The sequence below is a fragment of the Electrona antarctica genome, assembly GCF_951216825.1.
Source record: "Electrona antarctica genome assembly, chromosome: 12".
Taxonomy (NCBI): domain Eukaryota; kingdom Metazoa; phylum Chordata; class Actinopteri; order Myctophiformes; family Myctophidae; genus Electrona; species Electrona antarctica.
In genome coordinates this window covers 9,462,238-9,481,258 of record NC_136793.1, presented here as the reverse complement: position 1 = coordinate 9,481,258, position 19,021 = coordinate 9,462,238, and the positions used below count along the sequence as shown (strand labels likewise).

The 19,021-nt window shown below is 46.1% G+C and overlaps 1 protein-coding gene across 5 annotated transcripts in view; it reads right to left on the bottom strand.

Annotated features, from left to right (window-relative positions):
* camsap1b (calmodulin regulated spectrin-associated protein 1b) overlaps positions 1-19,021 on the bottom strand; it is a 63,504-nt gene that overhangs the window by 10,421 nt on the left and 34,062 nt on the right. For 2 of the 5 annotated variants that reach the window (XM_079515486.1, XM_079515487.1), the window contains 7 exons: positions 15,539-15,680; positions 12,649-12,788; positions 6,914-7,010; positions 6,414-6,573; positions 4,928-5,016; positions 4,470-4,554; positions 1,281-3,624 (listed from right to left, as the gene is read on the bottom strand). In XM_079515486.1, coding sequence (XP_079371612.1) covers positions 1,281-3,624; positions 4,470-4,554; positions 4,928-5,016; positions 6,414-6,573; positions 6,914-7,010; positions 12,649-12,788; positions 15,539-15,680 — 3,057 coding nt within the window. Of the gene's footprint in view, positions 1-1,280; positions 3,625-4,469; positions 4,555-4,927; positions 5,017-6,413; positions 6,574-6,913; positions 7,011-12,648; positions 12,789-15,420; positions 15,474-15,538; positions 15,681-19,021 lie in introns of those variants that run through there. The other 3 variants (XM_079515488.1, XM_079515489.1, XM_079515490.1) reach the window with 3 other exon arrangements.

Below are 19,021 nucleotides of genomic sequence, written 5' to 3'. Positions count from 1 at the left end.
CCACAACCCTCCTATGAGACACAGACCGAGTAGAAAAAAATCGTGCCATTTTATTTTTTTGTGGTATGAAACATCTACCATAATCAATGTTGCCTAAAGTCGTTGGAAGGAGCGTTCAAAACAATGTCAAACGTTTAGATTTTTGGATTGTAAAATCACATTACAAAAAGTAATTGTTGTTAGGACGTTAATCCATTGAGACCTGGAACGCATCCATGTCACGTTAGCATTAGCGTTTTAAACATTATGTTATAATTTAGCTATTGAAAAATAGCAGATCTACAAGCTCATAGCGCGCCACCGAGTGGCGCGCTATGAACTTGTAGGTCTGCTATTTTTGAAAAATCGTTAAAATGTGCCTCAAATCTTTCCGAAAATTGTCATGATTTAGAAAACTTTTTTTTTTTAAATTTCGACGTCAGGCCTGAATGGGTTAATTCTAACAACAATTACTTTTTGGGGTAGCGAGACGAGACATGGCCACGGGGGTCCCCGGCCAAAAACGTTGAGAACCCTGTGCTAGAGAGGAGAGGTTCAAAAAGTATTGAGCCGACTGCTTTAGTGGTGCTTTCTCTCAACACACTGGACATTCTATCCAACAGTCCCACCAGTTCCAGAGACCGTACCTTTCTCTCAACACACTGGACATTCTATCCAACAGTCCCACCAGTTCCAGAGAACATTTTATGGCGATTTTTTATTATTATTATTATTTACTATAGTCCTACTAGACTCCAAGAAATTACATCTGGCCACAAAAGATCACAGGATCTATTGAATGTGCCAAACTGACATATTGAGCCTATACACACAGTATAAGCCTTCCCCCAGTAGGCTACCTTCACATTCAGTAGATCATGTGATCTTCTGTGGCCAGATGTAATTTCCTGGCGTTTATTAGGACTATAGTAAACCATAAAAAAATAAATCACCATCAAATTGTGTAAAAAAATACATATTTAGCCCCATGCTCGAATGCCCCCGCCCCCCTGTCAAAAACTGCTAAAATCCCTAAAACGAAAGAAAGCAGCAAATGAAAAAAAAAAAGAACATTCATCTTTTACTTTATCTAATAACAACCTAAAACATGAACCTTGGTTCAAAAAAACTAAAGTTGTCCTTTAAACTCATTATGACAACTAGGGGCTGTTCACTTGAGCCCTACATACTTTGTCGCATGACGAATATAGCAAAAGGGACACACTTAAGCACTTAGTGGTGCTTTCTCTCAACACACTGGACATTCTATCCAACAGTCCCACCAGTTCCAGAGACCATACCTTGAAGAAAAAGCCCATGCCAGACTTCTGCTCTCCCTCTCCTCCCTCAGTGCCGCCGCCGCCGTCCTCCTCGTCGGCTATCAGCTCGGAAATGTCCACTTCGATCAGGGGGGCTTTGCTGCGCTGCAGCTCCTCCGAGGGCACGTTCTCCTTCCCCGAGCCGTCCGAGGAGTTGAGCTCGGTCTCCCTCATGGTACTGGACAGGCACTCGTCAAAGGACACTTCTTGAGTGGTCACGGTCGGCAGGCGCAGGTTGGCTTCGTCTTGGAGCCGGAATGTGGCGCTCCGAAGGTGGCCAGAGCCAGGCGGCGCGCCGATTGTCTCTGCTGCGGTGGGGGTCCTGGGGCTGGGGGCGTCGGGCTGCTCGGCCCTGGGGGACCGGCCCCCATGGAAGTGCCTTGGCTGAGGCAAGGTGTCCCCGCTCTGTGTGGGGGTGCTGCCCTTGGAGCCCTGACGACTCTGCTCCTTGGCTATCTTCAGCTCGGAGGGTTTGGATCTGGAGCCTCGGGTTGAGGAGAGCTTCGGGGGCTTCCTGGCTGGAACGGAGCCAGCGGTGGAGAGGGACTCCATGAACTGAACCGGCGCGCGCACTGTAGTGTCACCACCGGCCTTGTCGGTGGCGGAGGGAGGTGGCGGGCCAGCGGCCTTGTTGGTGGCGGAGGGAGGTGGCGGGCCAGCGGCATCAGGGGGCGACTGTACATTCTGCTTCATCAGCATCTCCTGCTGGAACGACAGCTGCATCATCTGCTGCTGGATGCTACCGATGGCCTCGTTCAGCAGCTCGATGGAGCGGTTGCACTCGTTCAGGTCCAGCTCTTCCTCCAGGTAGAAGCTTCCTCCGCCGCCCTTCTTCTTGTCCGTGTCCACGCCGCCGGGCAGCGTGGCGGCCACCTCGGCCTCTCTGCCGCCCCGCAGGGCGGCCACCTCGGCCTCTCTGCCGCCCAGCAGGGCGGCCACCTCGGCCTCTCTGCCGCCCAGCAGGGCGTCGACGCACAAATCGTCCTTGGAGGCGTTACCTTTCTCGCCGCTGAGCTCGTCTTTTGAAAAGTCCGACTTGAGGGGGTTGGGCAGCGTGTCGCTCTTGCCGCCGCCCTTCTTGACGATGTGCAGGAAGGCGGCCTTTCCAAGCTTCTGCCTCTGTCTGGCCGACAGCACCTCCATCTTCTTCTTCTGGTGCTCGATGGCCCGCCGCTTCTCCTCCAGCTGCATGTGGAGCTGGACGAGCTCCGAGTTCAGCACGTTGTTGGACCCGCCGGCGGCGAGCGGCGAGGACGGGCTCTGGTCCCGCCTCAGCCTCCAGGAGGAGGCGGCCAGCGGCCCGCTGCACTCCGACCCGTCCGGAGTGGTCCTCTGGGAGCTGGAGGCGCTGGAGCGCAGGTCGTGGTTGCTGCCGAAGCGCTGCTGGTGCGCCTTGCGCTCGGCGAAGGAGGTCATGCGCACGCTGCCCTGGGAGTGTGTGCTGAGGCACGGGCTGGAGCGCCCGCTGCCGCCGTTCAGGTCCTTGTCCTTGTCCACGTGCTCCTTGACGTTCATGTCCTCCTGGAGCTTGGCCGATTCCTCCTCTTCCGTGTCAAACGTTTTCCTGATCCAGTTGGGGTCCTTGGTGGTCAGCGCCTCGTCCAGATCTTCCTCCTCGTCCTCCTCGTCCACCTCCTCCAGCTCCGGCTCGAGGCCCTGCCCAGGCCTCTGCTCCTCAGAGTCAGAGTGCAGGTAGAAGCCCCCGGCCGGCTCCCTGGAGGAGGGGTCCACGCTGCAGGCCGCCTGGTCGTGGGGAGGGTCGGTCGGCGGGTCTGGCTCCTCGCCGGGGGAGGGACTGAAGGTCCTGTTGAGGCCGGCGGGCAGGGCTTTCCTCCGGACGGCTGCAGCGGGACTGTCTCCTCGGCGTAGGGAGCCTCTCCCCGCAGACCGGGGGACCTCGCCGCTCTCCTCCTCCTTGTTCAGACATACAGACTTCTCTTTGGCCGGCTTTAGCACGGCAGGCATCAGTGGTTCTAGGTAAAAGCTATCCGTGGCGGGTTCAGCCTCTGCGGTGGATTCGGGCGTGGCTGCTGCTGCTGCTTGTACGCCGCCGCCGCCCCCACGCTCGGGGCCGGCTGGAGTGTCCGTTCTCGTAACAGCCGCCAGGGTCTCGTCCTCAGCCTCCGCACCGACGACAAGTAGGCCATGGCCGTTGATTCTCCGTGCCTGCGGAGGCAGGTGGCTGGGGGGAGCCTGGTGCTTGGGGGTGACGTTGACCACGTTTGAGGCCAGGCTGTCCTTGCTAATGGAGCGGGCCAAGCTGATGCTGTCAGCGTCGCCGTCTGTGGCCGAGGGGAACGTGTAGGGGTTCAGTGTAGACATAGGTCTGTAGGGAGGAAGCATGGAAAACACAACAACATACGTTAACATAGTTGTGAATGCAATCGGAATATAGTAGAGCTTTCACAAGAACACCAGTGTTGGACTTAAAGGACAACTTTATTTGTTTTCAACCAAGGTTCATGTTTTAGGTTGTTATTAGAGAAACTAAAAGGTGAGTGTTCATTTTCTTTCATTTGCTGCTTTTTTTTACCGATTTCAGCAGTTTTTGACAGGGGGGCGGGGGCATTCGAGCATGGGGCTAAATATGCTTTTTTAACAACATTTTATGGCGATTTTTTATTATTATTTACTATAGTCCTACTAGACTCCAAGAAATTACATCTGGCCACAAAAGATCACAGGATCTATTGAATGTGCCAAACTGACATATTGAGCCTATACACACACAGTATAAGCCTTCCCCCAGTAGGCTACCTTCACATTCAGTAGATCATGTGATCTTCTGTGGACAGATGTAATTTCCTGGCGTTTATTAGGACTATAGTAAACCATAAAAAAATTAATCACCATCAAATTGTGTAAAAAAATACATATTTAGCCCCATGCTCGAATGCCCCCGCCCCCCTGTCAAAAACTGCTAAAATCCCTAAAACGAAAGAAAGCAGCAAATGAAAAAAAAAATTTACACTCATATTTTACTTTATCTAATAACAACCTAAAACATGAACCTTGGTTCAAAAAAACTAAAGTTGTCCTTTAAACTCATTATGACAACTAGGGGCTGTTCACTTGAGCCCTACATACTTTGTCGCATGACGAATATAGCAAAAGGGACACACTTAAACACATATACCCCATCTTAAATAGAATGTAATAGATCAAGGTTACCTCTGCCTCTTCTCCGGCCAGGCAACGACAGAGCCTCTGGTTTGTCCCTCCATCTGAGTCAAGGAATTGGAGCGGTTTCTCAGGCCTAGCACACAAAACACACATCGGCTACTAAGCAGACAGCTCAAATACAGAAAACCTTTGAATAAAACTTTGATTTAGACTGAATCCTTATCTTAGCAAAAATAAACAATTCAATCAATCAATCAAACCTCTTGGGCCACTGCCACCTCAAAAGCTAAGAAAAGACTAAATAGTTTTACTGCTGTTAGTCCCCATTTTCTTCAATTCATCAAGTATCTTTGTTTTTTTCGATTATGAGGGAAAATACAATAATCTCTATGAATTCAAAGCTGCATGAGGCGAGTGATTTTGTGGTGTAAGCGTCGCATTTAAGAGAACATTAGAAATAACAACAACTAATACAGCTGTAATGTTTAATATCTTCTGATAGTTACCAGCCCCGGCTTCTTCCCCTTGCTGCTTCTGTTGCCTCTGTCTCAAAGGTAGGAGAGGATGGGACGGGCTGAAGGTCGGACCCCCTTTACTGAAAACCAGAAAAGATCAGAAGCCACATTTAATATCTCACACCGTATGTACATTCAACCGGATTGAGAATGGAATGAGCAGCGGGTACGCATGAAAGAATTGGCTACACAAACAGCACATAATGTAGACCGGACCTGGCCTAATAGATTAAAATGCAGGAGCTTGATCAAAATGGAAAATGGTAAATGGTGCATTTATATAGCGCCTTAATCCAAGGCGCTTTACATAGATTGTGCATTACATTCACCCATTCACACACACATTCATACACCGATTGCGGCGGAAGCCATGCAAGGTACCAACCAGCACACCGGGAGCAATTTGGGGTTCAGTGTCTTGCCCAAGGACACTTCGACATGTAGACAGGAGGAGCCGGGATTCGAACCGCCGACCCATGGATCATTGGACGACCTGCTCTACCTCTTGAGCCACAGTCGCCCTAAATGGCATTTATATAGCGCCTTTATCCAAGGCGCTTAACATAGATTGTGCATTACATTCACCCATTCACACACACATTAATACACCGATGGCGGCGGAAACCATGCAAGGTACCAAGTAACCTGCACATCGGGAGCAATTAGGGGTTCAGTGTCTTGCTCAAGGACACTTCGACACCAACTCTGGGGGAGCCCGGGTTTGAACTGGCAACCTTGCGGTTACCAACCAGCCACTCCAACCCCTGAGCCGTCGCCGCAACACAAACAAAATTGAAGACAAAAGTGTGTAAACACAAAGATTTATCTTCTTCCTGTTCCCTTTCTTTTCTTTTATGGAATGTGTACAAGGTAAAATGAATATAAATCATGTACAACCATAACTGAAATGAAATAAATAAATATGAAATGAAACGTTGAAGACAAAAGCGAGGACGCAAATTGTAATTGGCCGGGGTGACTGGGTGGGAGATGTGCCATTGGTTGAGAATGAGATGATGTATGATGATAAGAGCGCCCCTCACTTCACATGGGTGTGATTTATATATATATATATATATATATATATACACATATACACAGTGTGTGTGTGTCAACGAATCAACATGTTTTTTAATCACCAAGTCTGATTAACAACGTAAACCTGTGTTAAGACTTGTACAATTTATTTTTAGCGCGAACAGCAGATCTACAAGCTCTCAATACTGTGAGCTTGTAGATGTGCTATTTTCACCTTTCCAACACCCCCCTCCCCCCCAAGTCGTGTTCATTAATCATAATCGAGGCTAAAGTTTAAAATAATCTTTATATTGATTATTAAGTCATAATATCACCCAGCCCTGCTCAAGGCAAAGCAGCCAACAGTGAAAGATCCATTCCTCGCAGCCTGTGCAACAAACAGGTAAAAACAGAGAAGGGGGGAGCATGATGCGATTGAATGAGAAGCAGAATGACTTACAGAGGGTCAGCAGAGTCTTCAGGGTGCAGGAAATACCTGTTGCAAACTTCTGGGCTAGCCTGCGCCTCGGTCGCGCCGGGGCTGGCCAGGAAACTGCGCTTGGTGGCGTTGGAGATGGGCACTGATGGACGGCCACTCTTGCACTGTGCCATAGCTCGGGCTGGGAGGATGGAAGCAGTGTCGTCAGTCAAGAGGGGAAAAATGGCGGGGTTACTTTGAATAGCACCGAGCGGCGTTTCATAAAAAAGCAGCATTAGAGGATGAAATACCCGTTTCGGTCAAAAACGACCACATTTTATAACAAATACAAAGGAGGATACCACTTCATGTTCATGCACCAATTTATACAACAGTTTTTCATAAAACTGTTTTAGAAGACATGTGTAGAATCGTCCTCAGGTCTAAATGGGTAATTGAAAGGTTAAGCAACCACTATTGGATGTTCAAAAATATGTCCTTCTGTCCTTCTGAGCAAAGCAAAGCTCTCTCACGTCACGTACCATCTTTGAACTCCTGGGGGTCCCTGGGCTGGACAAAGTCTGGCTTGACGATCTCAAACCACCAGAAGAGCTCAGCGATGAACACCATCACATTGTGCTGCGAAAAGAAGAGAGCACAGGCAACAGTGTAGAGCGTTTAATGTCTCCGCCATAATACACTGTTAGAGCGTTTAATGTGTCCACCATAATACACTGTTAGAGCGTTTAATGTCTCCGCCATAATACACTGTTAGAGCGTTTAATGTGTCCACCATAATACACTGTTAGAGCGTTTAATGTGTCCGCCATAATACACTGTTAGAGCGTTTAATGTGTCCACCATAATACACTGTTAGAGCGTTTAATGTCTCCGCCATAATACACTGTTAGAGCGTTTAATGTGTCCACCATAATACACTGTTAGAGCGTTTAATGTGTCCACCATAATACACTGTTAGAGCGTTTAATGTGTCCGCCATAATACACTGTTAGAGCGTTTAATGTGTCCGCCATAATACACTGTTAGAGCGTTTAATGTGTCCACCATAATACACTGTTAGAGCGTTTAATGTGTCCGCCATAATACACTGTTAGAGCGTTTAATGTGTCCGCCATAATACACTGTTAGAGCGTTTAATGTGTCCACCATAATACACTGTTAGAGCGTTTAATGTGTCCACCATAATACACTGTTAGAGCGTTTAATGTGTCCACCATAATACACTGTTAGAGCGTTTAATGTGTCCACCATAATACACTGTTAGAGCGTTTAATGTGTCCACCATAATACACTGTTAGAGAGTTTAATGTGTCCGCCATAATACACTGTTAGAGCGTTTAATGTGTCCACCATAATACACTGTTAGAGCGTTTAATGTGTCCACCATAATACACTGTTAGAGCGTTTAATGTGTCCACCATAATACACTGTTAGAGCGTTTAATGTGTCCACCATAATACACTGTTAGAGCGTTTAATGTGTCCGCCATAATACACTGTTAGAGCGTTTAATGTGTCCGCCATAATACACTGTTAGAGCGTTTAATGTGTCCACCATAATACACTGTTAGAGCGTTTAATGTGTCCACCATAATACACTGTTAGAGCGTTTAATGTGTCCGCCATAATACACTGTTAGAGCGTTTAATGTGTCCACCATAATACACTGTTAGAGCGTTTAATGTGTCCACCATAATACACTGTTAGAGCGTTTAATGTGTCCACCATAATACACTGTTAGAGCGTTTAATGTGTCCGCCATAATACACTGTTAGAGCGTTTAATGTGTCCACCATAATACACTGTTAGAGCGTTTAATGTGTCCACCATAATACACTGTTAGAGCGTTTAATGTGTCCACCATAATACACTGTTAGAGCGTTTAATGTGTCCACCATAATACACTGTTAGAGCGTTTAATGTGTCCGCCATAATACACTGTTAGAGCGTTTAATGTGTCCGCCATAATACACTGTTAGAGCGTTTAATGTGTCCACCATAATACACTGTTAGAGCGTTTAATGTCTCCGCCATAATACACTGTTAGAGCGTTTAATGTGTCCACCATAATACACTGTTAGAGCGTTTAATGTGTCCACCATAATACACTGTTAGAGCGTTTAATGTGTCCGCCATAATACACTGTTAGAGCGTTTAATGTGTCCACCATAATACACTGTTAGAGCGTTTAATGTCTCCGCCATAATACACTGTTAGAGCGTTTAATGTGTCCACCATAATACACTGTTAGAGCGTTTAATGTGTCCGCCATAATACACTGTTAGAGCGTTTAATGTGTCCGCCATAATACACTGTTAGAGCGTTTAATGTGTCCACCATAATACACTGTTAGAGCGTTTAATGTGTCCACCATAATACACTGTTAGAGCGTTTAATGTGTCCACCATAATACACTGTTAGAGCGTTTAAGGTGTCCACCATAATACACTGTTAGAGCGTTTAAGGTGTCCGCCATAATACACTGTTAGAGCGTTTAATGTGTCCGCCATAATACACTGTTAGAGCGTTTAATGTGTCCGCCATAATACACTGTTAGAGCGTTTAATGTGTCCGCCATAATACACTGTTAGAGCGTTTAATGTGTCCACCATAATACACTGTTAGAGCGTTTAATGTGTCCACCATAATACACTGTTAGAGCGTTTAATGTGTCCACCATAATACACTGTTAGAGCGTTTAATGTGTCCACCATAATACACTGTTAGAGCGTTTAATGTGTCCACCATAATACACTGTTAGAGCGTTTAAGGTGTCCACCATAATACACTGTTAGAGCGTTTAAGGTGTCCGCCATAATACACTGTTAGAGCGTTTAATGTGTCCGCCATAATACACTGTTAGAGCGTTTAATGTGTCCGCCATAATACACTGTTAGAGCGTTTAATGTGTCCGCCATAATACACTGTTAGAGCGTTTAATGTGTCCACCATAATACACTGTTAGAGCGTTTAATGTGTCCACCATAATACACTGTTAGAGCGTTTAATGTGTCCACCATAATACACTGTTAGAGCGTTTAATGTGTCCACCATAATACACTGTTAGAGCGTTTAATGTGTCCGCCATAATACACTGTTAGAGCGTTTAATGTGTCCACCATAATACACTGTTAGAGCGTTTAATGTGTCCGCCATAATACACTGTTAGAGCGTTTAATGTGTCCGCCATAATACACTGTTAGAGCGTTTAATGTGTCCGCCATAATACACTGTTAGAGCGTTTAATGTGTCCGCCATAATACACTGTTAGAGCGTTTAATGTGTCCGCCATAATACACTGTTAGAGCGTTTAATGTGTCCGCCATAATACACTGTTAGAGCGTTTAATGTGTCCGCCATAATACACTGTTAGAGCGTTTAATGTGTCCACCATAATACACTGTTAGAGCGTTTAATGTGTCCGCCATAATACACTGTTAGAGCGTTTAATGTGTCCGCCATAATACACTGTTAGAGCGTTTAATGTGTCCGCCATAATACACTGTTAGAGCGTTTAATGTGTCCGCCATAATACACTGTTAGAGCGTTTAATGTGTCCACCATAATACACTGTTAGAGCGTTTAATGTGTCCGCCATAATACACTGTTAGAGCGTTTAATGTGTCCTCCATAATACACTGTTAGAGCGTTTAATGTGTCCACCATAATACACTGTTAGAGCGTTTAATGTGTCCACCATAATACACTGTTAGAGCGTTTAATGTGTCCACCATAATACACTGTTAGAGCGTTTAAGGTGTCCGCCATAATACACTGTTAGAGCGTTTAATGTGTCCGCCATAATACACTGTTAGAGCGTTTAATGTGTCCGCCATAATACACTGTTAGAGCGTTTAATGTGTCCGCCATAATACACTGTTAGAGCGTTTAATGTGTCCGCCATAATACACTGTTAGAGCGTTTAATGTGTCCGCCATAATACACTGTTAGAGCGTTTAATGTGTCCACCATAATACACTGTTAGAGCGTTTAATGTGTCCGCCATAATACACTGTTAGAGCGTTTAATGTGTCCGCCATAATACACTGTTAGAGCGTTTAATGTGTCCGCCATAATACACTGTTAGAGCGTTTAATGTGTCCGCCATAATACACTGTTAGAGCGTTTAATGTGTCCGCCATAATACACTGTTAGAGCGTTTAATGTGTCCACCATAATACACTGTTAAGAGCGTTTAAGGTGTCCGCCATAATACACTGTTAGAGCGTTTAATGTGTCCACCATAATACACTGTTAAGAGCGTTTAAGGTGTCCGCCATAATACACTGTTAGAGCGTTTAATGTGTCCACCATAATACACTGTTAGAGCGTTTAATGTGTCGACCATAATACACTGTTAGAGCGTTTAATGTGTCCACAATAATACACTGTTAGAGCGTTTAATGTGTCCGCCATAATACACTGTTAGAGAGTTTAATGTGTCCACCATAATACACTGTTAGAGAGTTTAATGTGTCCACCATAATACACTGTTAGAGCGTTTAATGTGTCCACCATAATACACTGTTAGAGCGTTTAATGTGTCCACCATAATACACTGTTAGAGCGTTTAATGTGTCCGCCATAATACACTGTTAGAGCGTTTAATGTGTCCACCATAATACACTGTTAGAGCGTTTAATGTGTCCGCCATAATACACTGTTAGAGCGTTTAATGTGTCCGCCATAATACACTGTTAGAGCGTTTAATGTGTCCACCATAATACACTGTTAGAGCGTTTAATGTGTCCACCATAATACACTGTTAGAGCGTTTAATGTGTCCGCCATAATACACTGTTAGAGCGTTTAATGTGTCCGCCATAATACACTGTGAAGTCCTCACGTGATCAAGCTGCATTCCAGAACTTATTTGAATGAAGAAAACATTATTTTTAACTAACAAAATATGGTACGGTATGTTGATCACATCTGGAGTGGTTTGATTGAGATTTAGACTGTGGTGTTGGTAGTAGTTCACCGACTGGCTGGTAAAAGACAAGCGGTATAATATACGTTTGGTCTCCCCAACGTGGGAGACCTCAGGTTCCAATCCCAGGTAGGACATGACATTTACAGATCACAGCTGTGATTTAACTCAGAGATTGTGCAAATAGAGAACCAAATGGATCCGGTCCCATGGCTCCATTTGTGCATCTGTGTAGATGTAGAAAGCACGATATAAAAAGGGTAACAGGACAACTCACCCCTTTTCCGTTTTTGAATTTCTCCAACTATAAACTTTCACGACAGCAGACAGCCTAAGTACGTTATGAAAAGCTACTACAGTGAAGTCAGTTCACAGAAGTTGTTGTAGGCTATGTGGGGATTATGTGACGATGTACCATTTGAGTGTGCAAAACCTTACATATACTAAATTATACTAAATTGTTTATACGGTCAATATAAGTAAGATATAGCCTTTCCATAGGAGTATCTTTTTATATTTTTTCCAAAAAGAATATAAACAGCCAATGGCATATTACAAAGTTATCCCCCTCACTTCTGGGAAGAAAAACGGGCAAACACCGGGGTGAGTTGTCCAGTATTCATCTAAAAGAACAGAGTCTACCTTGAGCACCAGGGGTGAGTTGTCCAGTATTCATATAAAATAACGGAGTCTACCTTGAGCACCAGGGTGAGTTGTCCAGTATTCATCTAAAATAACGGAGTCTACCTTGAGCACCAGGGGTGAGTTGTCCAGTATTCATCTAAAAGAACGGAGTCTACCTTGAGCACCAGGGGTGAGTTGTCCAGTATTCATCTAAAAGAACGGAGTCTACCTTGAGCACCAGGGGTGAGTTGTCCAGTATTCATCTAAAAGAACGGAGTCTACCTTGAGCACCAGGGGTGAGTTGTCCAGTATTCATCTAAAAGAACGGAGTCTACCTTGAGCACCAGGGGTGAGTTGTCCAGTATTCATCTAAAAGAACGGAGTCTACCTTGAGCACCAGGGGTGAGTTGTCCAGTATTCATCTAAAAGAACGGAGTCTACCTTGAGCACCAGGGGTGAGTTGTCCAGTATTCATCTAAAAGAACGGAGTCTACCTTGAGCACCGGGGTGAGTTGTCCAGTATTCATCTAAAAGAACGGAGTCTACCTTGAGCACGGGGGTGAGTTGTCCAGTATTCATCTAAAAGAACGGAGTCTACCTTGAGCACCAGGGGTGAGTTGTCCAGTATTCATCTAAAAGAACGGAGTCTACCTTGAGCACCAGGGGTGAGTTGTCCAGTATGCATATAAAAGAACGGAGTCTACCTTGAGCACCAGGGGTGAATAGAGCACGTCTTCTGTCCGCAGGTAGAAGCTCTTATTCAGATACTCGCTGGCAAACTCCTTGAGCAGCTGGATGTTGTACAGGCTGTCCGCAATGGAGGGCACCTCCTTCAGGCAAATATCTGACCAGACAGACACAGGGATGAAAGCAAAAATATATACTGTAATCTCTGAGTGAAAAGCTTTGTTAGGCCAAATCCTAATCGGCAATGTATAAATTATACATATAACCAGTTGAAGAATTCACAAATTGAGGCTTTAGTATTTGCTTTTATGAAATATTCATTACGGCTTATGGACGACTATGGACGACTTTGCATACCCTTTGATGTTCAAATAAACAAATATCTATTATTACTGTAGGACTTTACTTTACCGACCAGTCACATGGGTTATTTGATGAAATAGGCGCTGCGACACATTTTGAGCTTGTAGATCAGCTACTAAGTACAGAAAGCTAAGAGTTGGCCAAGAAAGAGAAAGCCTCCAATATGGAATCCAAATAACTGAATCAAATCAGTCATGGCAGCTAGAAGGTCATCAGTGCCCATACCCGAGGCTGGGTTGGCGAAAGGGCCTTTCTGTGTGGAGTTTGCATGTTCTCCCCGTGTCCCCTAGGGTAGGTAGGTACCCTCACAAAAATCATGCAGTAATCCTGGTCTCTAAACTGCCTCCGCCTGGCCAGCCGGGGCGCCTGATGGAGGGGGAAGGAACTGGTTGTAATAACGTGTTCCTTCCACGCGATACGTCCAACCAGAGAAACTCCCCCCTGTCAGGTGTAAAGGAGCAACTTGGACACTCAGGCATGAAGGAAGCATGAGTTCAAGTCCGTTGCTCTCCCCATGTCCCCCATATATGAGGACTAGGTTGGCGGAGGGTGTGTAGAGCCCAGGATCACATTAGATAATTGACACAGGGGTGAAAAATGGGTTACAAAATCGTGGGATAAAAAAATAAAAAAAATGGCGACTGAGAAAGTTGGACTCAATGACCTCATGGCTACAAATGTCACAGATCTGAACGTACTGTAGGAGCTGTGTAGCCAGATCTGAACGTACTGTAGGAGCTGTGTAGCCAGATCTGAACGTACTGTAGGAGCTGTGTAGCCAGATCTGAACGTACTGTAGGAGCTGTGTAGCCAGATCTGAATGTACTGTAGGAGCTGTGTAGCCAGATCTGAACGTACTGTAGGAGCTGTGTAGCCAGATCTGAACGTACTGTAGGAGCTGTGTAGCCAGATCTGAACGTTTTGTAGGAGCTGTGTAGCCAGATCTGAACATTTTGTAGGAGCTGTGTAGCCAGATCTGAACGTACTGTAGGAGCTGTGTAGCCAGATCTGAACGTACGTAGGAGCTGTGTAGCCAGATCTGAACGTACTGTAGGAGCTGTGTAGCCAGATCTGAACGTTTTGTAGGAGCTGTGTAGCCAGATCTGAACGTTTTGTAGGAGCTGTGTAGCCAGATCTGAACGTACTGTAGGAGCTGTGTAGCCAGATCTGAACGTACTGTAGGAGCTGTGTAGCCAGATCTGAACGTACTGTAGGAGCTGTGTAGCCAGCAGCAGTACTGTAGGAGCTGTGTAGCCAGATCTGAATGTACTGTAGGAGCTGTGTAGCCAGCAGCAGTACTGTAGGAGCTGTGTAGCCAGATCTGAACGTACTGTAGGAGCTGTGTAGCCAGATCTGAACGTACTGTAGGAGCTGTGTAGCCAGATCTGAACGTACTGTAGGAGCTGTGTAGCCAGCAGCAGTACTGTAGGAGCTGTGTAGCCAGATCTGAACGTACTGTAGGAGCTGTGTAGCCAGATCTGAACGTACTGTAGGAGCTGTGTAGCCAGATCTGAACGTACTGTAGGAGCTGTGTAGCCAGATCTGAACGTACTGTAGGAGCTGTGTAGCCAGATCTGAACGTACTGTAGGAGCTGTGTAGCCAGATCTGAACGTACTGTAGGAGCTGTGTAGCCAGATCTGAACGTACTGTAGGAGCTGTGTAGCCAGATCTGAACGTACTGTAGGAGCTGTGTAGCCAGATCTGAACGTACTGTAGGAGCTGTGTAGCCAGATGTGAACGTTTTGTAGGAGCTGTGTAGCCAGATCTGAACGTACTGTAGGAGCTGTGTAGCCAGATCTGAACGTACTGTAGGAGCTGTGAAGCCAGATCTGAACGTACTGTAGGAGCTGTGTAGCCAGATCTGAACGTACTGTAGGAGCTGTGTAGCCAGCAGCAGCTGACCAGAATAGGATCACACTCGGGTATCAAATTCAACACAACAGGGAAGAGGCTTGATGACACAATCTCATTAGATGAGGACATCATCTCTGAATGTGACTGGTAACTGACCCCGGAAACGGATAACTCAACCCCTCGTGAAATTGAGACAAAATGTGTTGAATTTAAGCAGAATCGAATTTAGTGACGCATCATTTAGCTACTTCGGAAGAATGGCTTATGAACGCTAATGTTTTTGACAGCAATTTCAGTGTTCGGGTTCAGATGAGAATCTATCAACATTTTGGATTTTTATTATTTTTTTCCAAATAGGTCTACATCTATTCTAAGATAGCATCTTCAATAATAGTTGTGAAAATGTTTTGTGAATTTGATTGAAAAGTTATAATACAAATAGTAAAAGGAGTACATGGGCCAAAAAAAGTTTGGGAACCCCTGTGCTACAGTACAGGTGTGTGTGTGTGCGTGTGTGCGCGCGTGCGTGCGTGCGTGCGTGTGTGTGCGTGCGTGCTGTTCTCTGTAGTACCTTCCAGCTTCATGAGATCAGGACAGTAGTAGTGGACCACGGTCAGCAGGGCGGCGCCATCGTGTGTGTGTGTGTGTGTGTGTGTGTGCGGGTGCGTGTGTGCGGTTCTCTGTAGTACCTTCCAGCTTCATGAGATCAGGACAGTAGTAGTGGACCACGGTCAGCAGGGCGGCGCCGTCACACACGTCCCTCATCAGCTCCTCCAGCAGAGGGAAGAAGGGCAGCAGGCGGCCGGAGGCGTGTTCCCTGCGATACCGCACCTGACCACCAGGGGGGGAGAGGGGGAGGCTTAAATTGAGCATTAAAGCCAGGACAAAAACAAACACCACCAACACCGGCAAAGTGCGTTACCACCAAGAGTGCAACATACCAATGGCGCTTTTTCAACTGCATGGTACTGGCTCAATGTACTCGTGTTCGTTTTTGGGGGGGGGGTGGGGGTCCATTGGGACAGTTATTTTTGTATCACCTCCGTCGAGGTTCCAAGCGAGCCGAGGCGATGCCAGCGGCGACGTGAAAACACTGCAGACTAACTGGTTAGTCAGAGAGAATGGTCGGTAGTGTCACTGCATCACGACAGACTGCATGGAAGCTCCCGATTACTGTGCACATACATTCTAACTAGAAATGAATCGATATTGAGCAACTGCTTGGCCTATTTCTCCCCTAATTATTAGCAGGAACGTTTTGCTAGACTATAGGAAATACTCTTTTTCAGACACTATTGTTTTTTTAACAACCCCTCCCGACTCCCGGAATTGACTGCTACAATAACCTTAAACCATTTTGGGCGGGAACCCCTTTTGGTGTTTTAAGCATTGTTATAATTTAGCTATAAGAAAAATAGCAGATCTACAAGCTCATAGCGCGCCACCGAGTGGCGCGCTACGAGCTTGTAGGTCTGCTATTTTTGAAAAATCGTGAAAATAAAAATTAAAAAAAAATAAAAATTTGGGGACCCCCTAAAATAATTTGGCGACCCCCCGAGGGGTCGCGACCCACGGGTTGAGAACCCCTGCTATAGAGCACCGAAGTGAAGTGATTTAAGAACAGTGTTTGTAAAAATAAATGTAAAAAATCATCCCGGCGGTTTCAATCAACTGACTGCGAGAAAACGCTAATGTTATGTTACTGCTGCCGAATTAGTTACATTTTCGCTATCAAATAGGAGCGACTATCGTAAACGATACAGACAGAGCTCCCCGACACCATCGCAGAGACAGTTTGTTTATTTTTGGATCACAATGCTTATATGAGACGATTTTAAGATGAGCAAAATGTTATTCTCCATAGAGAAAAACTTCTGCGAACCCCTTGGAACCAGGGGATGAGCGACTGACGTCAGGACTTCGGCGCTCCATACGGAGGGTGGGCGGAAGAGCATTTATATTGAGGGGTCACTTTCCACAGTAAATGGTAAATGGTGCATTTATATAGCGCCTTTATCCAAGGCGCTTTACATAGATTGTGCATTACATTCACCCATTCACACACACATTCATACACAGATTGCGGCGGAAGCCATGCAAGGTACCAACCAGCACACCGGGAGCAATTTGGGGTTCAGTGTCTTGCCCAAGGACACTTCGACATGTAGCCAGGAGGAGCCGGGATTCGAACCGCCGACCCATGGATCATTGGACGACCTGCTCTACCTCTTGAGCCACAGTCGCCAGTGGAAAACAAAGTAGGTGGTACCAAGAGAGAGAAGAGTGGAGTGGAGCTGGTACCAAGAGAGAGAAGAGTGGAGTGGAGCTGGTACCAAGAGAGAGAAGAGTGGAGTGGAGCTGGTACCAAGAGAGAGAAGAGTGGAGTGGAGCTGGTACCAAGAGAGAGAAGAGTGGAGTGGAGCTGGTACCAAGAGAGAGAAGAGTGGAGTGGAGCTGGTACCAAGAGAGAGGAGAGTCGAGTGGAGCTGGTACCAAGAGAGAGAAGAGTGGAGTGGAGCTGGTACCAATAGAGAGAAGAGTGGAGTGGAGCTGGTACCATGAGAGAGAAGAGTGGAGTGGAGCTGGTACCAAGAGAGAGAAGAGTCGAGTGGAGCTGGTACCAAGAGAGAGAAGAGTGGAGTGGAGCTGGTACCAAGAGAGAGAAGAGTGGAGTGGAGCTGGTACCAAGAGAGAGAAGAGTGGAGTGGAGCTGGTACCAAGAGAGAGAAGAGTGGAGTGGAGCTGGTACCATGAGAGAGAAGAGTGGAGTGGAGCTGGTACCAAGAGAGAGAAGAGTGGAGTGGAGCTGGTACCAAGAGAGAGAAGAGTGGAGTGGAGCTGGTACCAAGAGAGAGAAGAGTGGAGTGGAGCTGGTACCAAGAGAGAGAAGAGTGGAGTGGAGCTGGTACCAAGAGAGAGAAGAGTGGAGTGGAGCTGGTACCAACAGAGAGAAGAGTGGAGTGGAGCTGGTACCAAGAGAGAGAAGAGTGGAGTGGAGCTGGTACCATGAGAGAGAAGAGTGGAGTGGAGCTGGTACCATGAGAGAGAAGAGTGGAGTGGAGCTGGTACCATGAGAGAGAAGAGTGGAGTGGAGCTGGTACCATGAGAGAGAAGAGTGGAGTGGAGCTGGTACCAAGAGAGAGAAGAGTCGAGTGGAGCTGGTACCATGCAGTGGTAAAGTGCCTAAAACATCCCAGAAGTAATGACTAGTGCCACGTGAACAACACACAGAAACAGGTGAAGCTAGTCTGTAGCGTGTCTGCTATCGATCTGTGGATGTTTTATTATGCTTCGCTCGACAATGTTTCCACCCTCCTCATTTTAAGTAGGGACGCTCCGATCAGGTTTTTTTGGGACCGATCCCGATCACCGGTAGTTTTTCTCATGATCGGACGATATCGATCTCGTGCGTAAGAATATTTCCTAAATTAAAATATGTCAAAACTCACGTCAAGAATTTCCCTGTGTGCGGGGAGGAAGGGGAGAGTGTTTAGGCCTGTCACAAAGATGAAAAATTATATTATACTATATATCTGAATGACATTTATACCACTTAAATGGTGTAAAAGATCGCTTTCTCCAGATAGGGTAAATTGCCGAACACCGATCGGTGATCGGCCGTATCGGCCAATATTCACTCCGATGAATATTACCGATTATCGGAGCATCTCTAATTTTAACCCATTCAGGCCTGACGTCGAAATTAAAAAAAAAAAAAAACGTTTTCTAAATCATGACAATTTTCGGAAAGATTTGAGGCACATTTTAACGATTTTTCAAAAATAGCAGACCTACAAGTTCATAGCGCGCCACTCGGTGGCGCGCTATGAGCTTGTAGATCTGCTATTTTTCAATAGCTAAATTATAACATAATGTTTAAAACGCTAACGCTAACGTGACATGGATGCGTTCCAGGTATCAATGGATTAAGTCCAGGGTTCTCTCCGGGTCTCTGTGACTGATTCATTGTGGAATGAATGACTGATAAGGGGATTTCTTTACGTGAGACGTATAACTGACAAGGCGTCACCATTATATTAGTCAGACCGTTGGGGAAAACCCTGGAGCCTAATTTGACTGGGTGGAGATGGGAGCGCCAGGTGGTCTCACTCACATTAGAGCAGTGACAACATGAAGTAGAGAATGGTTTATCGAGCCTCAGTGTGAATGCG